The 18161-nt window shown below is 39.1% G+C and overlaps 1 protein-coding gene across 4 annotated transcripts in view; it reads left to right on the forward strand.

Moving 5' to 3' along the window:
* FSTL5 (follistatin like 5) overlaps positions 1-18161 on the forward strand; it is a 359747-nt gene that overhangs the window by 39833 nt on the left and 301753 nt on the right. For all 4 annotated transcript variants that reach the window (XM_081875293.1, XM_081875295.1, XM_081875294.1 and 1 more), the window contains exon 2: positions 3673-3813. In XM_081875293.1, the coding sequence (XP_081731419.1) occupies positions 3691-3813 (123 nt within the window). In that variant the 5' untranslated portion in view covers positions 3673-3690. The remainder of the gene's footprint in view (positions 1-3672; positions 3814-18161) is intronic.

Raw genomic sequence — 18161 nt, forward strand, 5'->3', positions numbered from 1 at the left:
GGCATCGCCCTTAATTGTGAAATATGTCAAATATGATTTAGAAACAGGCCAAATTCACAGAAGTTGGCAATCTGCCAAACATGGGATATCCATGCTTCCAATCATCAGTAAATCAAAACTACAAGAGACTATAATGAATTTACTTGAATAGATGTCTTCTGCTTTCCTAAGACAAGCTTCCCCTTTCTAGGAACCCTAGTCAGTTGGGTGTATTTTTGCACTTTTGTTTTTTAAAATGCCAAAATTTCACAGTTGAGAAAAGTAGAAGGGTCAGAAGAAAAATTCTGATTCAGTCTCAGTGCAAGGATTGGAATATACCTTTGTATGATGCAATCTTATCTCAGGTGTCTATCCCTGCTATATTATTGTTCCTAGAAGAGAGGCACATCACTGAGAAGACATTGGTCTAACCTTGGAGATGAAAATGTGACATCTGTTTGTCAATATTCTTATATATTTATTTATACCCTGCCTTTTCCTGTTATGGGACTCAAGGCGGTTTACAGATAAAACCAGGAATTGCTGAAAACATAGAAAAAAATCTATCATTAAAAACAATTACAATTAATATTGCTAGAAGCTTAGGTGCAAGCTACTCCGTGGGTAATAGCTCCTTTTACTAGCTTTTGCTGGTAAGACAGCCAAAATCATTATTAGATTGGGATAGCTTGACTTCTGTTGTCCATGCACTAGTAGCCTCTAGTAGTGGATTATTGCAACCTGGCACTGCCCCTGCGGTGGTCCAGAAGCTAGTGCGAAATGTAGTGGTTTGATTGTTCAGAGGGCCAGGCTATTACTATCATGTTACACCGCTGCTAAAATAATTACATGGGCTTGCCTTTGGGCCCACAGGCTAAGCTCAAGGTGCTGGTTTTAGTGCATGAAACCCTATAAAGCTTGGGATTAGGATTCCTGAAAGATCATCCCACCCTTTATATATCCAAATGACCACTGCACTATGCAGGGCCTCCTGTAAATACCATCTCACCAAGTGCTCCATTCCACACAACATATGAATCTGGTGTTTAAGTATTGTGGTGCCTGCCTATTGGAATTCCCTCCTGCTAAATATTAGACAGGGTTGACTCTTTTCAGCCCATAAGGTGGACCTTCTTCTTCCAACAAACTCTTTAATAAGAGATATTTCCCAGTCTGCATCTGTATTGGAGATGTTTTTAGATATTTTACTTTTTGCATGTTTGCCGATCTTTGTTCCTTTGGAAAACAGGGTTGGATATCAATTTAAGAAATAAATAAAATCTAATTATGAATTGAGAGCAGTGCTGAATTATGAATTAATTATGAATTGAGAGCAGTTACGGTTTCCTTTGAGAGAGAAAGAGAGAGTTAGTTATACTCTAAATGGTATATCAATGACATTCCAATAAATTGGAAACAATCTTAGGTCCAGGTGTTTTGTTTTACTTGCATGGTTCCCTGTGTTTTGTTGTCAACAAGCTTCCAGTTATCTATATGAACAGTTGTTTGTACAAAGACTTGTAAAAGCTCATTACAACACCTTTTAATTAAAAGTTGATACCACAAAACCTTTTGGCCAGATACTTGGGCTAAAACGGTTTGCTGGTTTGCTTTTGGGAATTTTTTTAAAGCATTGTAGGAAAAAATAGCTTTAGGTGAATTTTAGTTTCAAAAGGAAACTTCTTTGCCTTGCTTTTTTCAATTATTCCTCAACATGAAGCACACTAGCTAAATATCATTAGCTGCAATGAAATTTTATTTTTGACATTCAAGAAAACAAGCTATCTAGTGGCTTGTAAAATCCATTTTACACCTTGATCCTCAAGTTATGCATAGTGTGGCTTGTACCACAGAGCTGAATTAGCATCCTGTGTGCCAGGCAAATCTGTTCTGCTGTGCTTTCGCGTTCATTTCTGTTGAGTTTCTGTATATGCAAAGCCATCAAACAGTAATGATATCATTTGTCTTGAGAACAAACTAGTGTCATTAAGATTCCCATTTTACAGATGGAGAGCTGGGGCAGAGAGAGGGTGAATAGGAACTGTTCTCTCTGCTGCATGTGAAAGTCAGCTTTCATGTATTATTCAATTGCTTACAATGAAAAGCTCCATGGTTTGTTGCTTGCATACACCAGGCTAGTCACTTGTACCTTACCCCCCCAACCCCCCCCACATTTGCATAAAATTTGCACATATCTACAGATGCAAATTTAGAAATAGTTTAAGTAGCACTGCATCAACTTTTCATTTTTAAAATTATTTTTTAACATGAAAAATAAGGTTTCAAGCAGTTCTCCCCATGAGTTGGCTACACTAGTGGCCTGTCACATTTTCCCCAGCTGTCTCCAGCTCCTCTAGCCTGCTATTAAAAAACAATGTTTAGGGGTTCTTTGCGACAGGATCCCAGCCATCCAGAGATCATTGAGTGAGCATGATGACCTGAATATGCTGCAAAGCAAATAGTAAAATTATGCAAACGAAAACCACTCTGAATGAGGAGGGTAGCAGATACTTTCCCATTGCTAAGAGAACTACTTCTTATTCTTCTGTGGCAATCACTCGAGCCAAGTAAGATTGTCTTCCATAAACCCTGTTTTAACAGTGAGTCCATAAATGACTGTGGAGGCTAGTTCTGGATCGACACTTCCTTCCACAGTGGGGACATAGGTTTCCGGGTGGGAGTTGATCTTGGTGAGGGTTTGCCAAGTGTGCCTTCCTCCTAGCACATTTCTCCCTTTCATCCTGAGTTTGAGCATCTTCAAAGCCCATGACACCTTTGGTAAAGGCTGTTCTCCAATTGGAGTGCTTGCAGGCCAGTGTTTCCCAGTTGTCTGTGTTTATACTACATGTTTAAAGATTTGCCTTGAGAGAGTCTTTAAACCTCTTTTTTGACCACCAGCATTACACTTTTCATTTTTAAGTGTGGAGAACTATATGAGACTCCCCCGCCCCCTGCTTGCCACACTGGCTAGCAGCAGTTTTCTTGCTTGCCATACTGAGTTTTACTCCAATCCAGCTTTCAAAAGGGGTGCAAAATAAAATAAAAATAAAAAATTGGGACGTGTGTGTGTGTTTTGGAGGTGCAATGTGCCCTGTTTTGGCTCAGAACCCATGACTTTTGCCTCTTAAGAACATGTCTTTTGCCAGGACATATACTGGCAGTTTGTGATGTTCTGTGAATGCATTCCCTTGCATAGCAGCCGCTTGCTTGGAAGAGTTCCATATCTCCTGTCCTTCGTAGAGCATAGACCAATGTGCCCCTTTTTTATTGGTTTTCCTCATTAGTAATGTAGACAGACATCCAAAAAGGAATGTGTTTATAAGCAAAAAAAGGTTAGATGCTCTTATCTATTTTCTCTGTCCTTCAGTGTTTTAAAAAGAGCATTTCCTTTGCAGTGGATTCCTCTTATGTTTCTCGCCTTTCAAGATTTTATTGGTTTATTTTTTGCTGCTCATGTCAGGATATGGATGCTGAATGTTGATTAGAAAATATTGAGTACAGCCCCAAACAGCTGTATTAGTTCCCAATTCCACCCACTCATATATCTGTATTAGCCCGTGCTGGTTTTCTACTGTTTGTTGAAATCTATAAATTAAATTCAAACATTTTTTTTTAATATTTATGGAACTTTAACATATCCATTATATCTCTGATTCATAACACTTTCCTTTCCTTTTCGTCTTGTTTGTTTAGGCAGAGGGTCTCGAAAAGATGTTTAGGTGGTGGACAATTGTTTCTTTCCTTGGAGGCATCTTACTGGGTGTGGAAGGATGGCCAGCCAAAGAAGGATATGACTTCAAAAGCTATCAGCCTCTTGTACGATTACGCCACAAGGTACTGATGTTCTCTGCCAACACTGTTTGCTTTCTCGTTTAAAATTTTATCCCAAGGGCTGCATAATATTCACACGAATTCTCATAGAATTGTAGAGTTGGAAAGGACCCAAAAAGTCTAGTCCAAGCCATTGCAATGCAGGAATCACAGCTACAGAATCCATGATAGACACTATAAGATTTACTTTCATCAGCATACTCTTTGGAGAAAAAAATAAAAAATCATTCATTATATTTTGAAAGATTGCTAAGATCAGCAGAGGGGCTCTTTGTTCCACCGCCCTCAGAGGTTCAGTGGTGATGGTCCAAGAAAGGGCATTCTTTGTGGTAACCCCCACCCCCAGGTGTGGGATTTGCTGGTGTTCTTGTTGTACAGCTTTTGCAGGTGTTCTTGTTGTACAGCTTTTGTCATATGCTGAATATAGAGCCTTTTACTCTGGACATTGACAGCTGAGAGATGACCTACCTTTATTCTCTGAGTTAAATTGTTTATCAAGTATAAGTCTTATCTGATTTTAAAATGATTTTAAAATAATTTAAATGGTTTTACTCTAACCTACCCTTATGGTGAGGACGCGGGTGGCGCTGTGGGTTAAACCACAGAGCCTAGGACTTGCCGATCAGAAGGTCAGTTTGAATCCCCGTGACGGGTGAGCTCCCGTTGCTCGGTCCCTGCTCCTGCCAACATAGCAGGTCGAAAGCACGTCAAAGTGCAAGTAGATAAATAGGTACCGCTCTAGCGGGAAGGTAAACGGTGTTTCCATGTGCTGCTCTGGTTCGCCAGAAGGAGCTTAGTCATGCTGGCCACATAACCCGGAAGCTGTATGCCGGCTCCCTCGGCCAATAAAGCGAGATGAGTGCCACAACCCCAGTGTCGGCCATGACTGCACCTAATGGTCAGGGGTCCCTTTACCTTTACCTTTACCCTTATGGTGAAAGACAGCATAATATAATATAATATAATATAATATATAATATAATATAATATAATATAATATAATATAATATAATATAATATAATATAATATAATATAATATAATATAATATAATATAATATATAATATTTATATTTTGACCTAGTTGGTTGATGATATAGCTTACAAAATACTATCCTACGCATTTGTTAAGTTATTCCCACTGTGGCCCTATTCCAAATGCCTGCCTTATCTGAATTGTGCAATGTAATCACAGGGAAAAACCCAGGACTTACTGACATTAGATTAGCTTCCTCAAAGAGGTTTGTTTGGGACCTACTTTACAGTTTTTTGGAAGTGCAGGTTAAGGTTCTTTTCATTTAGCCTGCTTTTAAAGATATCATCTGTCTTCTTTAGTATGGTTGCTAATGTTAGTGTTTATTGTACAGGGTTGGGGTTTAATTAATTTGTTATCTATACTGTTGTATACCTCCCTGGAATCTCTTTTGATGTAATGCAGTGTAGGAATGTTTTTAAATACACAAATCTTAAACACCACAGACACTGAGGTTTGGTGCTCAGAAGACCCAAGACTGGAGGGTGTTATGTCTCAGATCATGTACATATTACATACAGCCCAATTGAATGGTACAGATGCAGGAATTAAGTATGCAAGACTTGGGTGTGGGGGCCGTTTCTTTAAATAGTAAATTGTCCAGGTGGAGTTGTAAGGATACATTACCTTCCTTTTGTATTGCGAGCAGTAAATAAATAACAAGCACCGAGGCTGTAGTTCATTGCAGTTGAAAAATTGAGTGCAGAATATCATTCTCTCCCCCCCCCCCACTTGTTGCTGAAGTGATGGTTGCTTTGCCCCATCCTTTATGGGTGAAGGCACATAGCTGGAGGATCCAAATTCAACAGGCTGTATCCTGAATCCAACCTATGTCTCTCTGGTTTGCCAGCAAAATACTGATGAGAAGGCTGTAGTTATGTAGGATCTTCAAGCTCTGCACAGAGGAAGTACCGGAAAAAATGACTTAGAAGGGAATGTATCTTTACTGCCAGCTAACAGAACTGGATGTTTGTTGTTTCTAAAAGTTGCTACATTTTGACAAACCTGTGAAATCCAATTATAATTTTACTGATAAAAACTAGTATTAATGTACAAGAAATAAAGATAAAGGAAAGCTCCAAAACGTGGGCATTTCAAAATCAATTCCTGTATGGCTTCACGTACAGATTATTCCCATAATAGTTTTGTGCAATGTTTGATATGCACTGTGATAATCTTTGCAATTTAATCTGCAACCATCAGTAATTCCATATTTTCATGTGTTTCAAGAGATAAATAATTTTTTTGCAGTGTTTATCACTTATAAGAAGAAAAGATCCTGCACATAGACCAAGCACTGAGACTTATAACTGTTTTGCTTGCTTCCTGATGCAAAGAAAGCACGCAATTATGGGCTGGCTGCTTGTAGTTCAATGGGCCATATGATTGGAAGAGAATCAAAGTAACACATTGTTTTTTAATTGGTATCCCCAGATTCTGATTTGACAGCAGCCAGGCTGATCCATAAAACTACACTCCACTCTCTCTATGTGTGGTTTTGTTTTGTTTTGTTTTTAAATTAAATTTATGTTATTTAAAAATGAAACTTCCAGTACTTCACCATTATGTTCATCTACAGTTTGAATATCAGGGTTTCTTCTCTTGTGTGGTTCCACGCATTCCTCATGTTTCTCTATGTGTGTGCTAAGTGCCTAACATGTAGATGTGCTTTGTGTGCTATGTGTGGTATAAGAAATAAGAGATTTGAGATTGGCACACATGAGCAATCTGCATTACCATTCTTGGGGTCAGAATGATGGTCAGTTCCACAGCAGACAAGCTGATTGACAGAGGCTGCAATCCAGAATGTCCCTTTGAACTCAATGGAGATTACTTCTGAGTAGACATGGATAGGCTTACCCTATAAGGCTTCAGTCCCATGAATACGTATATGGAAATAAGCACCATTGGTTTACAGCTTAGGATCTGGCTGCAAAAAATCTAAAATTTATATAACAGAGATTTATAAGATCAATAGAAAGTGTAAAATGGTGTCAATAGCTAACTTCATCATGAATCTACAGTGATTTTGTGGTTTACAGAGATACATTGACAAATTTATCTTTCTGTTTAAATTTAAGTTTTTTGGTTTTTTTAAACATACATCTTATTGCTGATACTTCCTTTTTATACCAATTGGCAACATGCAATATTATAAGCGAGGAAAGACTGCATTGCACAATAACGTATCGATCTGCACCAAGCAGTGCTATTTTTCTAGGAAAAAAGAGGTGCTGGAACTTACCCTTGTTATCTTAGAATGGCAATGGCACCTACCTGAGAGGTGCCGGAACTGAGTTCTGGCGAGTTCTGGCTGAAAAAAAGCCCTGACACCAAGGATGAACAAAAGGTAGTTTGGGATTTAGTGGAAAATTTAGGCTGATATGTAGTAGATCAGAAATGGTTTCTGAATTTCAACTGCTTAACAAGTAGTTTTCTCACCTAAATAAGGTTATTGAAATAAAGAAAGCTACCCAATAGTGGACTTCTATGCAAACAGACTTTGAGCTCTCATCTGTTCTGGTAATGAAACAATTCCTAGGCTCAGAATGTGGTCAAAGGCACCCTGTTCTTCACTTCAAATTGTATTTTAAGTAAATAGATACAACTTTAGCTTCCCCACCCACCCAGTGAATTGCCAGAGGCAGCCCCCCACCACTGAACTGTATTACTTATTAGGTTATATGAATGATGTTGCTCTCTGTGTGAAGAAAGAGAACTAAACTTTGTAGAGTACTCTAGATTTTATTCAGCTTCAAATATGTGCATGTCTTTTAAAAACCTTTTGAAAAAAATCAATAAACATATTTTCTCTGTGCTAGAGAAACAAACAACCTTTTATGGGTAGGCTTCTTTTCTTTTAACATCAGAATGAATGTCTCAGGAGGTAAGTCTCCCATTTTTCAAGCTAGATGATTTTGCCTCGATTCCCACCAGAATGAAACTAGATTATTTTTAGAAGTTTGTTTTTATTTGCAGATAGGTGTTTCAAGAGGCAAAAACGGGCCTCATGAGGGGCTCTCAGGCACATGGTTAATAGTTGCTCAAACTCAACTATCACAGGAAAAGATAACTTCAGATAACTTTGAAATGGAATAAATTTATTTCATACTTTCGTACTTCATTTCATGTGCTCTTTCCTTCTTCAGTAGATTGTAGATGCAAGTGAAACACAGCAAAATCCTATGCATGCTAATCAGAACCAACCCCCATTTAATTCAATGGGATTTACTCCCAGGTATATTGGATTGCATTCAGAGGTTCAATGCAGTTACACTTCCTTATCTCTTAAACCAGGTGAAGAAATGTGGAGTGCTTGCCCCACTTCATCTCTTTCCTTCTCAGGCCTAACTATAGTCCTATGTAGATATTAATCTTCACAATTCCAGGTATCTCAGGAGGGAGAGCTGAGGTCCCATCACTGCCATTAGCCCAATAGCCCTCATGCATTAGAGCTGATCATCTGTTGTGAGGAACCTCCCAGCACAATTTAGAAATCTAAACAACTGGGGCTTTAGATGGGCAGAAAAGCTTCCCTGCTGCAGAAATTCACCATCCCCAATACTTGAAGGATTGCAGGGCCAGGAATGGTGGAGGCAGCAAAGGAACTTTTCTCAGCCAAAATGTCTTCACCTGGTGGTTGAAGACCCTACATGGATGGGTGATGTGAATCTTGATGGAAGACCACAAATGGAAATATGATTTCCATAATCTGAGTGCTGTCATAGAAATGGCTTCTTTGGGGATTGCATTACATGTTTGTTGTTGTTTTTTACTCTACAGTTGCCGAGAATCTTAAGAAATTATTGAACAGGATGTGTTCATTTTTTAGTCGCCCTAGCTTAAAAGTATGAAAGTAACAAACTCTCTACGATAGCTTGTATAATTCATTTAATTGTCTGAGTACCTTCCTTTTTGCCTTTGTTCTCCTAATCAGTCAGTGTTACTGCTTCTACAGAATCTATTTAATTTTTATGTAGGCAGTATTATAAACCCTGATGGCACATCAGTTAAAATGATTTCTACAGAACATAGAAACCTCATCCTCTTGTTCATTACAGCAGTATAAAGCTTAATTGACTTATTGTCCAGATCTTTCAGAATGTAAAATAGTATGTCACAGAACTTTCTGAAAACTTTCTGCATTGAGTCTTCAAACTTTCTTTTAAACTTTGGCACACCTTTTCATTTCTTTATGGAAGATGAAAGTAAAGGGAGAAAATTATTCCTGGAATATTGCTTACCTGGCAGTTGTCCATCAACGTTTGCAGAATGGTCACTTTCAAGCATCATACTTTGTATGTTTAGCATTATACATAGGTAGGTAGCCATGTTGGTCTGCCGTAGTCGAAACAAAATAAAAAAAATCCTTCCAGTCGCACCTTAGAGACCAGCTAAGTTTGTTATTGGTATGAGCTTTTGTGTGCATGCACACTTCTTCAGATAAACATGTATCTGAAGAAGTGTGCATGCACACAAAAGCTCATACCAATAACAAACTTAGCTGGTCTCTAAGGTGTGGCTGGAAGGAATTTTTTTATTTCGCATTATACAGTCTCAATAAAAGACTGCAAAGAAGGATTCACTTCAGCTTTTCTGAACAGTGCATGTTGGAGTTGGGGTTTTGTCCATCCTTCTGCCTGTCCCTTAGATAATTCCCCCCATGTTTATTTTCCTATTGTAAATTACTTTATTCTTTATCTCTAGAAAATAGAACCTCCACTCCACTCTTTCCAGTTGCTGTAACATTCCCTGGCAAAGATTCCTCTTCAATTCCCTTCCTTCCTTCCTTCCTTCCTTCCTTTCTTTCTTTCTTTCTTGGAAGTGAACACATAAGAATCTTTAGTTTTTCACAGAAATCATTCAGTGGCTTTTGTAACTTGCTTTGATCTCCCAGTGTCAGTTCAATACTTCTTTGGGAGTGTATAATATCCCTCAGTATATACCAGATCCCTGAGCCTCAAGGATTAACGGATGCAGAAATGTACATTAAACTCTGGATCACTTGGATCCCCACAACAAATAAGCATTTTCATGGTATGGTTTTCAAAAAACAGAAAACACCCCCCCCCCCCAAAAAAACCCAATCCAGTTGTAAAGTTTCATTGTTTGCTTTGTTTGGTTGCTGTTAATGTTCTGTTGTAAGTTTAGCTATTTTTATTCCCTGCTCCATAAACTCTCCCAGCCAGAACCAGCAGCTGGTCACTTCAATTCATGTGGGTTTTTAGTAGGAAAAGTAAACCCTGCTGACTAGCTTGTTCAGAATAGCATCCCTGACACCTTGCTGGGAAATCAAATTTAACACCAAGTGCCTTTCAATAAGAAATGGGTATTGTTCTTGTAGGAGCTTGTAAAAATAATATTTTAAAAGAAACTCTTTCCTTTGACTGAGCAAACCATTCCATTTACTGTGTCTTTTTCTACTTGAACAATATTTCAGTGTGTAGGTGCAACAATAGAGCACTTTTCAGGAAACAATCCAGAAATGAGGTTCTTGTCTTAATCAGTCTCTTTCCCCACTTACTTCTTGATAGCTAGCTTTTATGAAACGAAGGAAACAGCTTTATCTTGGGCAACAACTCCTACATAGAATCCTATCTTTATCTCACTCTTGAATATTGCAATTTGTTACAGGTTGTCAAAGTGCTCCGATTCAAAACCAAACAACTCTGGGTGCAATCCTAACTTCCTAATGTTGATGTCTGGGTGGGAGCGGGGCCCTGCAGTATAGGACCCAAGCTCCACCATGCAGTAACAAGCTACTGCCAATGTTTTGATGGCAGGCATAGTCTGCAGAAAGCCATGAAACAGGTTGTTTGGGGGCAAAGAGCTGGAGGCTTTGGATCATACATTTTACGACCTTTCTTCATAGTAAACTGTTAGAACATTGTTGGACACCATGTTGATATAACCCTTTTACATGATCCAAAACCCTGCAGATTCCCAGGAGGCCCAATCCTTTGACATTTCAGGTACACCAGACTGGAGCTGTTGCGGGGCGGGAGGGGAATCAAAGGGGGAAGGGGAACTGTTGTCCAGGCCAGCAAGAACCAACAGAATAAGAATTATAGAGTTGGAAAGCACCACAAGGGTCATCTAGTCCAAACCCCTGCAATGCAGGACTCTTTTGCCCAACATGGGGCTTGAACTCACAACTAAGAGTCTAATGCTCTACCAACTGAGCTATCCTTGAGTGTGATGATGGTTCCACCACTCTGATTCTCCTTGGTTATTTTCCTCATCAAGTTCCTTAGCTATATGCATGCCACTGGCTGAGACTGTTTTCAGCTTGTTCACATTTTATAATAAGTAGGAAACTTCCTGCAAACCAAGTTAGACCATATTTTTGAGTTACAGATAGGTAGCCGTGTTGGTCTGCCATGGTCAAAACAAAATAAAAAAATTCCTTCCAGTAGCACCTTAAAGACCAACTGAGTTAGTTCTAGGTATGAGCTTTCGTGTGCATGCACACTTCTTCAGATACACACATCTATCTGAAGAAGTGTGCATCTGAAGAAGTATCTGAAGAAGTGTGCATCTGAAGAAGTGTGCATCTGAAGAAGTGTATCTGAAGAAGTGTGCATGCACACGAAAGCTCATACCTAGAACATATTTTTGAGGTTAGAAGTATGCATCTCAATCCAGCTTCAATCACTTCTGCCTTTACCTTCAAAAAAACATTTGTTGGGGAGAAGAGGCATCAAAGAAGATCATAAAGCACCCTTTCATAAAGAAAACAAAACCAAGAACGTATGCTGTTTAAAGGCAGTATAGTGCATAGTCATTTTATTTTGTCATTTGCACAAAATGAAATTGTTGTGGAGTACAATGGGTTATAATGAGCATCAGTGGTCTGTTTCCATAAACAACTGTAACCCAGCCCTTTGAGTGTAGCATTGTAGCCACCATCTGAGAATGTTCATGGTTTACACATATCTTAGCTAGAAACCTATGTATGAACCAAGTTTGGCCATATTTTTGAAGTCAGAATTGTGTATATCAAACAAACTTCAAACACTTTGACTTTCTGTTTCAAAAATAGTTGAGCTTTTTTGGGGGGGAGCGAAGGTGGGGGGAAAGACTGCTGAAGGCACCAAGGAACATAATAAAACCTACTTTCAAAAAGGAAAGAAAAATGAGAATTTGTGAAGGCTTTTTTGGTTTGCAAAACAGAATATAAATTCCGAAATAGATATAAATTACATACCAGTGAACGTTTCACTGCAGAGTTTACACAGATGTAGACCCACAAGGTCTTCTGGGACAAGGGCAGCAGCAAAGTAGTACACAACACCCTCAAATCAGTAGAACAGGAGTCTCTTAATCTTAGGATCATGGGCAAAATATTCCTGCATTGCAGGGGGTTGGACTAGATGACCCTTGTGACCCTTCAAACTCATGCTTTGATTCTAAGTTTCAGCCACTTACCATTTACAGCTTGCTTCCTGTACACAAAAAGCACATGGAACAAGATAACCCAAGAAAATGAAATGAATTGTGGGGTCTGCTTTTCAGGTGGCCTGTTGGCTAGGAGTGCCTTTCGCCAGCTTTGTTGGTAAGATAGCTAAGGCCCTTCCTGGACTGAGATAGCTTGAGCACAGTTGTCCATAAATCAGTAACCTCATGGCTGGATTGCTACAATGCTCTGTGTGGGGGCTGGGGCCTGCATTTGGGGTTGGTCTGGAGGCTGAAGTAGATTCAGAATGCTGTGGATAGCTCGCTTGTGGAGGCCAACTACCACCGAACTATGACACATTGCTTTCAGAATTTGCTCTGGCTGCTGATACTATGCCAAGTTCAACTTGTTGATGTTGATATATAAGGTCCTGAGCTGTACAAGGCCTTTTGAGAGACCACCTTATCCCTTATTTACCTAGAAGGCCACTGCAATCTGTGGGAGAACCCAAAGATCTCAGAAGCATGTTCCACAGTAACTCAAAGCAGGGCTTTCAGTGTGGCTGCCCCTGTTCTGTGGTATAGCTTTCCTATTAAGACATGACAGGCTCTTACTATCTGTACTTCCTGGAAACCATTGAAGACATTTTTGTTCCAATATGCTTTTTTAGGTGGATGAATTGGTCTTTGCCATGGGTGTTTATTTTGTATTGATTATCTATATCTATATCTATCTATATCTATATCTATGTCTATATCATCTATATCTATATCATCTATATGTCTCTGCCCTTTTTGTGAATTGTGCTATCTTTATTGTGCATCACCTTAATATGCTTATTCAGAAAGTGATTAATAAATTAACAATAATAAAATAATTATACCATAGAGAAAGTTAGCCCTTCAGCCAAGAGTATTTTTCCATGCCTTAAGACAATGCACATTTAGATGAACAGATCATTGCTGAATCCACAGTGGATAGTATGACCTAGCCACTTCTGTAATGCGGTAGCTGTATAAATTTAGGGTTGGTTTAAAAGAAAAACCATACAAATTGATGGATTTCAGTTTAACAATTCTTGGACAACTGATTATATAAAAGGGATCAAAGTTATTGACTTTAAGCAGTGGTTCCAAAATGTATGTAGACTGGGAGGGGGAAATTAAAATTATTCTTACTGCTGCAATTTTAATCCTCACAGCTATGGATTTGGTACACTAAGTTAATCAAGTATAATGGTAATAAATTATTGATATAATTGTTGATATCAAAATAAGCATAATGGTGTGTTAGCTGTTAATTTGAGCTGATAATTACAGTTTTTACACCTGAATTCATGCTCCCTATTTATTAAAACAAAGTAATAACAAAAAGTATGGAAATAAAATCTGTGTGTGCCCATGCAATCGAAGAAAGAAGAATTAATGTCATACCAGTGGATATGCTGTAGAAAAATGACCCATAATGAAGGTGGTAATTTTTATAAATAAATCTTGGCATTTGTCAATGCTTTAAATGCCTCTATAAATCTTTCTGTCACAATGGTACATTATTGCTGCAGTATAAAACATGTATTTCCAGTCCCAGACTCATAAAACTGAGTTATATAAACTTACTCTTGAATTCATGCATTTTTTAAAAAAGAACTTCTTTCTGGATCAATATTGTGGGGTCATCTTAAGAGTTGTTTGAATTTGGAAGTCAAATTAAAATTGACATTTTAAACAAACAAACAAACAAACAAACAACAAACCCTATCTATACTTTAATGTAAGTTTTTGCTGAATGGTAACTATTGGGAGGGGACTAGGAAGGCGTTAGTCTGTACTCATTTACCTTTGTGCAAGTCCTGCAGTCATAAAACTGCTAGCACATTTGCAAAGTTAAGGGTCCAGTGTGGTTTCAAATTGGATGGGGAACCTTATGTTGAGATTCCTGCATTGCAGGGATTGGACTAGATGACCCTTGGCGTCCATTCCAACTCTCCAATTTGATTATTCTATTAGCTCTTTGGGACTTATTTCTGATTAGATATATATAGTGTTGCACTAGTTAACTAGGTAAAAAGTTAAATCAACCACACTCGTACCTTGGAAGTCAAATGAAATCCATTCCCGAAGTCCGTTCGACTTCCAAAATGTTCGGAAACCAAAGTGCAGCTTCTGATTGGTTGCAGGAAGCTGTGGAAGCCCCGTCAGATGGTCGGGTTCCAAGGAACGTTCGGAAACTGGGACCCAAGGTACAACTGTACTACATGAATCTCACTGCAATTGAAATGACTCCTCCAGAGTAAATGATAAGCTAGTCAATATTATCCAGTGTATCTAGGAGTGATCATGGTAAAGATAGTGCTTTACTACTGATGTAGTATCCTACAGGATAATGTTGTGTTCCAGAGAATCAAAAAGGGTATTGGATGGCCACAACATAGATTATACTAGGGAGTGCAAATTTCATCTATAAATTCTAGTTTTGTAACATGGGAGACTTGGGACAGCTAGCGAAAGAAGAATGACATGTGCCAAGTGTCAATAGAGCAGGTGCCAATTGTTTGGATTGTCTGCTGTAAATTCAGAATATGTTTCATTTTTATCATGTTGTGTGTTTACTCTCTGATCTGAGTGCTGGTGGAGCTGTTCAAAACAGAAGAGAAAACATACAGCAAACTATACTCATGGGTTCAATTTGGAGGGGTTAAAAACTGCAAGGCAAGTTTCCAAGGCACCAGAAAATTCCCAATGCACAAATTAAACAGAGAATGGGGGGGGGGGAGTACATGACAGAGGATCAACAAAACAAAGACATCATTGAAAACCATGTGAGTGTGTCGGGAATCTAAAAATCAATTCAGTCTTAATCACTGCAGGAAGTGCAGCAGGTGTGACATACCCTGGTATTCTCTGGAAAAGACATGAACGTGATGATAAAATAGATAAGAAATACTCAAGTGGATATGATTTATTTACCATGCACGGATCCTGCCCATCCTCAAGGAGCTTGCTTGATTTTATCCACAACATTCTTGGTAGGTTAAGCGGAGAATCAATCACTCAAAGCAACTGGGTTATTATTGCAAGACTGAATCATCTCTGCAAATTAATCTAAGATTGCCTCCATAGTAAAAAAGCAAAGTTTGTGTAAGCAGTCCACATGTTTAAAGGAACACATTCTTTATAGCTACATGCATTTTTGCAGCTTATGACATTGCTTGCAATAAAGTTTGTTCTCCAGTTTCTGCGTGGCAACAGCAAATATTTCAGTTCTTAACGTAATCTATTTCTCTCAGATAGAAGGTGAAATGTTTTAGCTTAGTTGTCAAAATCAGGCAAACTCTCAAACAATAATTTAGTTGATTTCCTCCTGGGTTCAATATAACTCTAAAAATTGCAATAAAACACATAATGGAAACATTCTCAATCTCAATGACACATGCTCCACAAATATAAAGATATTTGTCTAAAGCATATTTCAAGAGGGTCCCTCAATATATTACAGCATATGTTTTTGCCTGTTTTTCACTATTTCCCCTTCATACTGCTCCCCTCTGTGCCATATCCCATCCACTCCATCGGAGCTCCAGCTCTCAAGAACAGTAGGATGCCTAGCCTTGCATGAGAGGAGGTGGTTTCTGCTAGCTGCAAGTTGCTATTGGATGCAGCTTACTGAGCGTGATAGTTTAGAATCTGTGTGAAAAGGATCTTCTGCAACAGGGCAATGGGTACTAAGTCATAGACTCATACAATTGTAGAGTTGGAAAGGACGCTGAGAAACATCAGTCCAACCCCCTGCAATGGAGGAATATGTAACTGTCCCATACGGGGATCAAACCTGCAACCTTGGCATTATCAGCACCACACTCTCACCAACTGAGCTACCCACCCACCCAAGTAGATTTCAAGAGTGTTGAATGTAATGGAAGAAATAAAGTATATAACTCTTAATAGGAGCAAGTGTGGTGTAGTGGTTAGGAGTGGTAGACTCGTAATCTGGTGATCTGGGTTCGCGTCTCCACTCCTCCACATGCAGCTGCTGGGTGACCTAGGGCTAGTCACACTTCTTTGAAGTCTCTCAGCCCCACTGACCTCACAGAGTGTTTGTTGTGGGGGAGGAAGGGAAAGGAGAATGTTAGCTGCTTTGAGACTCCTTCGGGTAGTGATAAAGTGGGATATCAAATCCAAACTCTTCTTCTTCTTCTTCTTCTAATTGACATGTCCAGTTGCTTATGACTTGAACTTGGAAACATTGCCATTCATTTTGAGAAGCTTATGGTAATATGCTTGACTTTAGGCTGCTAGGGAGTGCCACACTTGAGGCTAGGTGGTGATCTTTATTGGATAAGCAGCAGTTGGAATTAAAATTTTCCACAACCAAATTCAACATGTTGCCCAGTGCAAAACACCAACAATGGATTTTTATCACGTTGGCAAGCCAATCTTACAGTGTAAGAGTTGTAATGTAACAGTTGAAGTGGTTATTTAGGAATATAGGGTAGACTTGTCCAGCTCCTTTCTATTTGCCTTTTGAAAGACCAAACTCCCATTGCCAGTGTAAATTGCTGACATTTTATACCAGTTTTAGGGAGAGAAGTATTTTTCAAGAGTCCTTAAGGTGTGTTGCAAGAAGTTATTTTTAAGAAGATTACACAACACAAGGACATTCTTGCAATGCTGATAGAAAAGGACTATGCATCCACTGTTGTAACAGCACAGCGAATGGAGCTAAATAAATGAGGCGTCCAATGGCATTGAGACCCCAGTATATCTGGTCCAGGCAGAAAGTTTAGCTTGCAATTCAGAGCATGTGGATCGAGAGATTCAAAGCTTGCTTAACATAAAAGAACATAAGATCAGGCTATTAGCATGGCAAAAATATTAGATATATGGCTTCCTGGTGGTGGTGAACCTAAAAAGTGTCAATTTGAAGTTAAGGGAAAGAGAAAGAGACAAAGTAGATGGTGCAGGGTACAGAACTGTTACCCTCTACGTACTGGAAGGTGTATTCCAGTTAAAAACTCTTTAGTAATAAATTATAAATTTACCGTAATTTAAAGTAAACATGAATGTCTTGCAATCCCGAAAACCTATGCTCTTCCATGAGGGATTGTTCAATCCTGGCCATGTAGCTACAGTGTTTTATTTTTTACAAGCTAGTGGGGCTGTACAAGGTATCCCAGTTTGCTTTGGGATTTGATTGGTAGGTTGAATTAGACTCTGTTTTAGACCAAAGTAATCCAGACTCACTCCAATGAGTTCTGGATGCAGGATCTGAATTGTGATTTGGAAATTACGGTCTTTGGCACATCCATTCACTTGCATTGGACCTTAGTGATAAGGTAGCCCTTCCAGGTGAGACTAATCCTACAAAATTGGATTTCTGCTAGTTTCTTTTGGCTAGTCACCTTGAAAGCTTGTACAGTCTGTTGAGTGTTCAGTCCCACCAATTCTCATGTTCCTATTTGACCTGTTCCATGATGATGGAAAAAACAAACAAAAACAAATTGATTGAAAGGTGCACCTCCATCTTCCAGGTAGCTAAGGCAAGGAAAGACAGACAGCCTAGCTGCTGGTGAAGGAACACCCTGCAAAATAGGACACACACATCCCGCTTTCAGTCAGGAGAAAGGGAGATGCCGTGTCTGCTCTCTCCCAGCCACAAGTTTTATTGAACATTATCCCCACCTCTCAAACTTATTTGGGACTGGGTCTGAGGTGGGTCTGAGGCAGGTGATCCTTGGACTGGCCAAGGGAAAGTGGGCCTGATGGCACCCCCCAGATTTTGAGCCGTGGGCTGGATTGAGGGAGCTGTGCACAGCTCCACTGAAAAGCAGCTAAGCGGGCAGGGAAAGGGTGGCAGAGGTTAGCAGGCACTAGAATTCAAGAGTGTTGGTGAAGTTCTAGCTCTGGATTGGAAACAAGAGCTTTTA

Source organism: Podarcis erhardii (genome assembly GCF_964252035.2).
Source record: "Podarcis erhardii genome assembly, chromosome: 9".
In the NCBI taxonomy this organism is placed as follows: domain Eukaryota; kingdom Metazoa; phylum Chordata; class Lepidosauria; order Squamata; family Lacertidae; genus Podarcis; species Podarcis erhardii.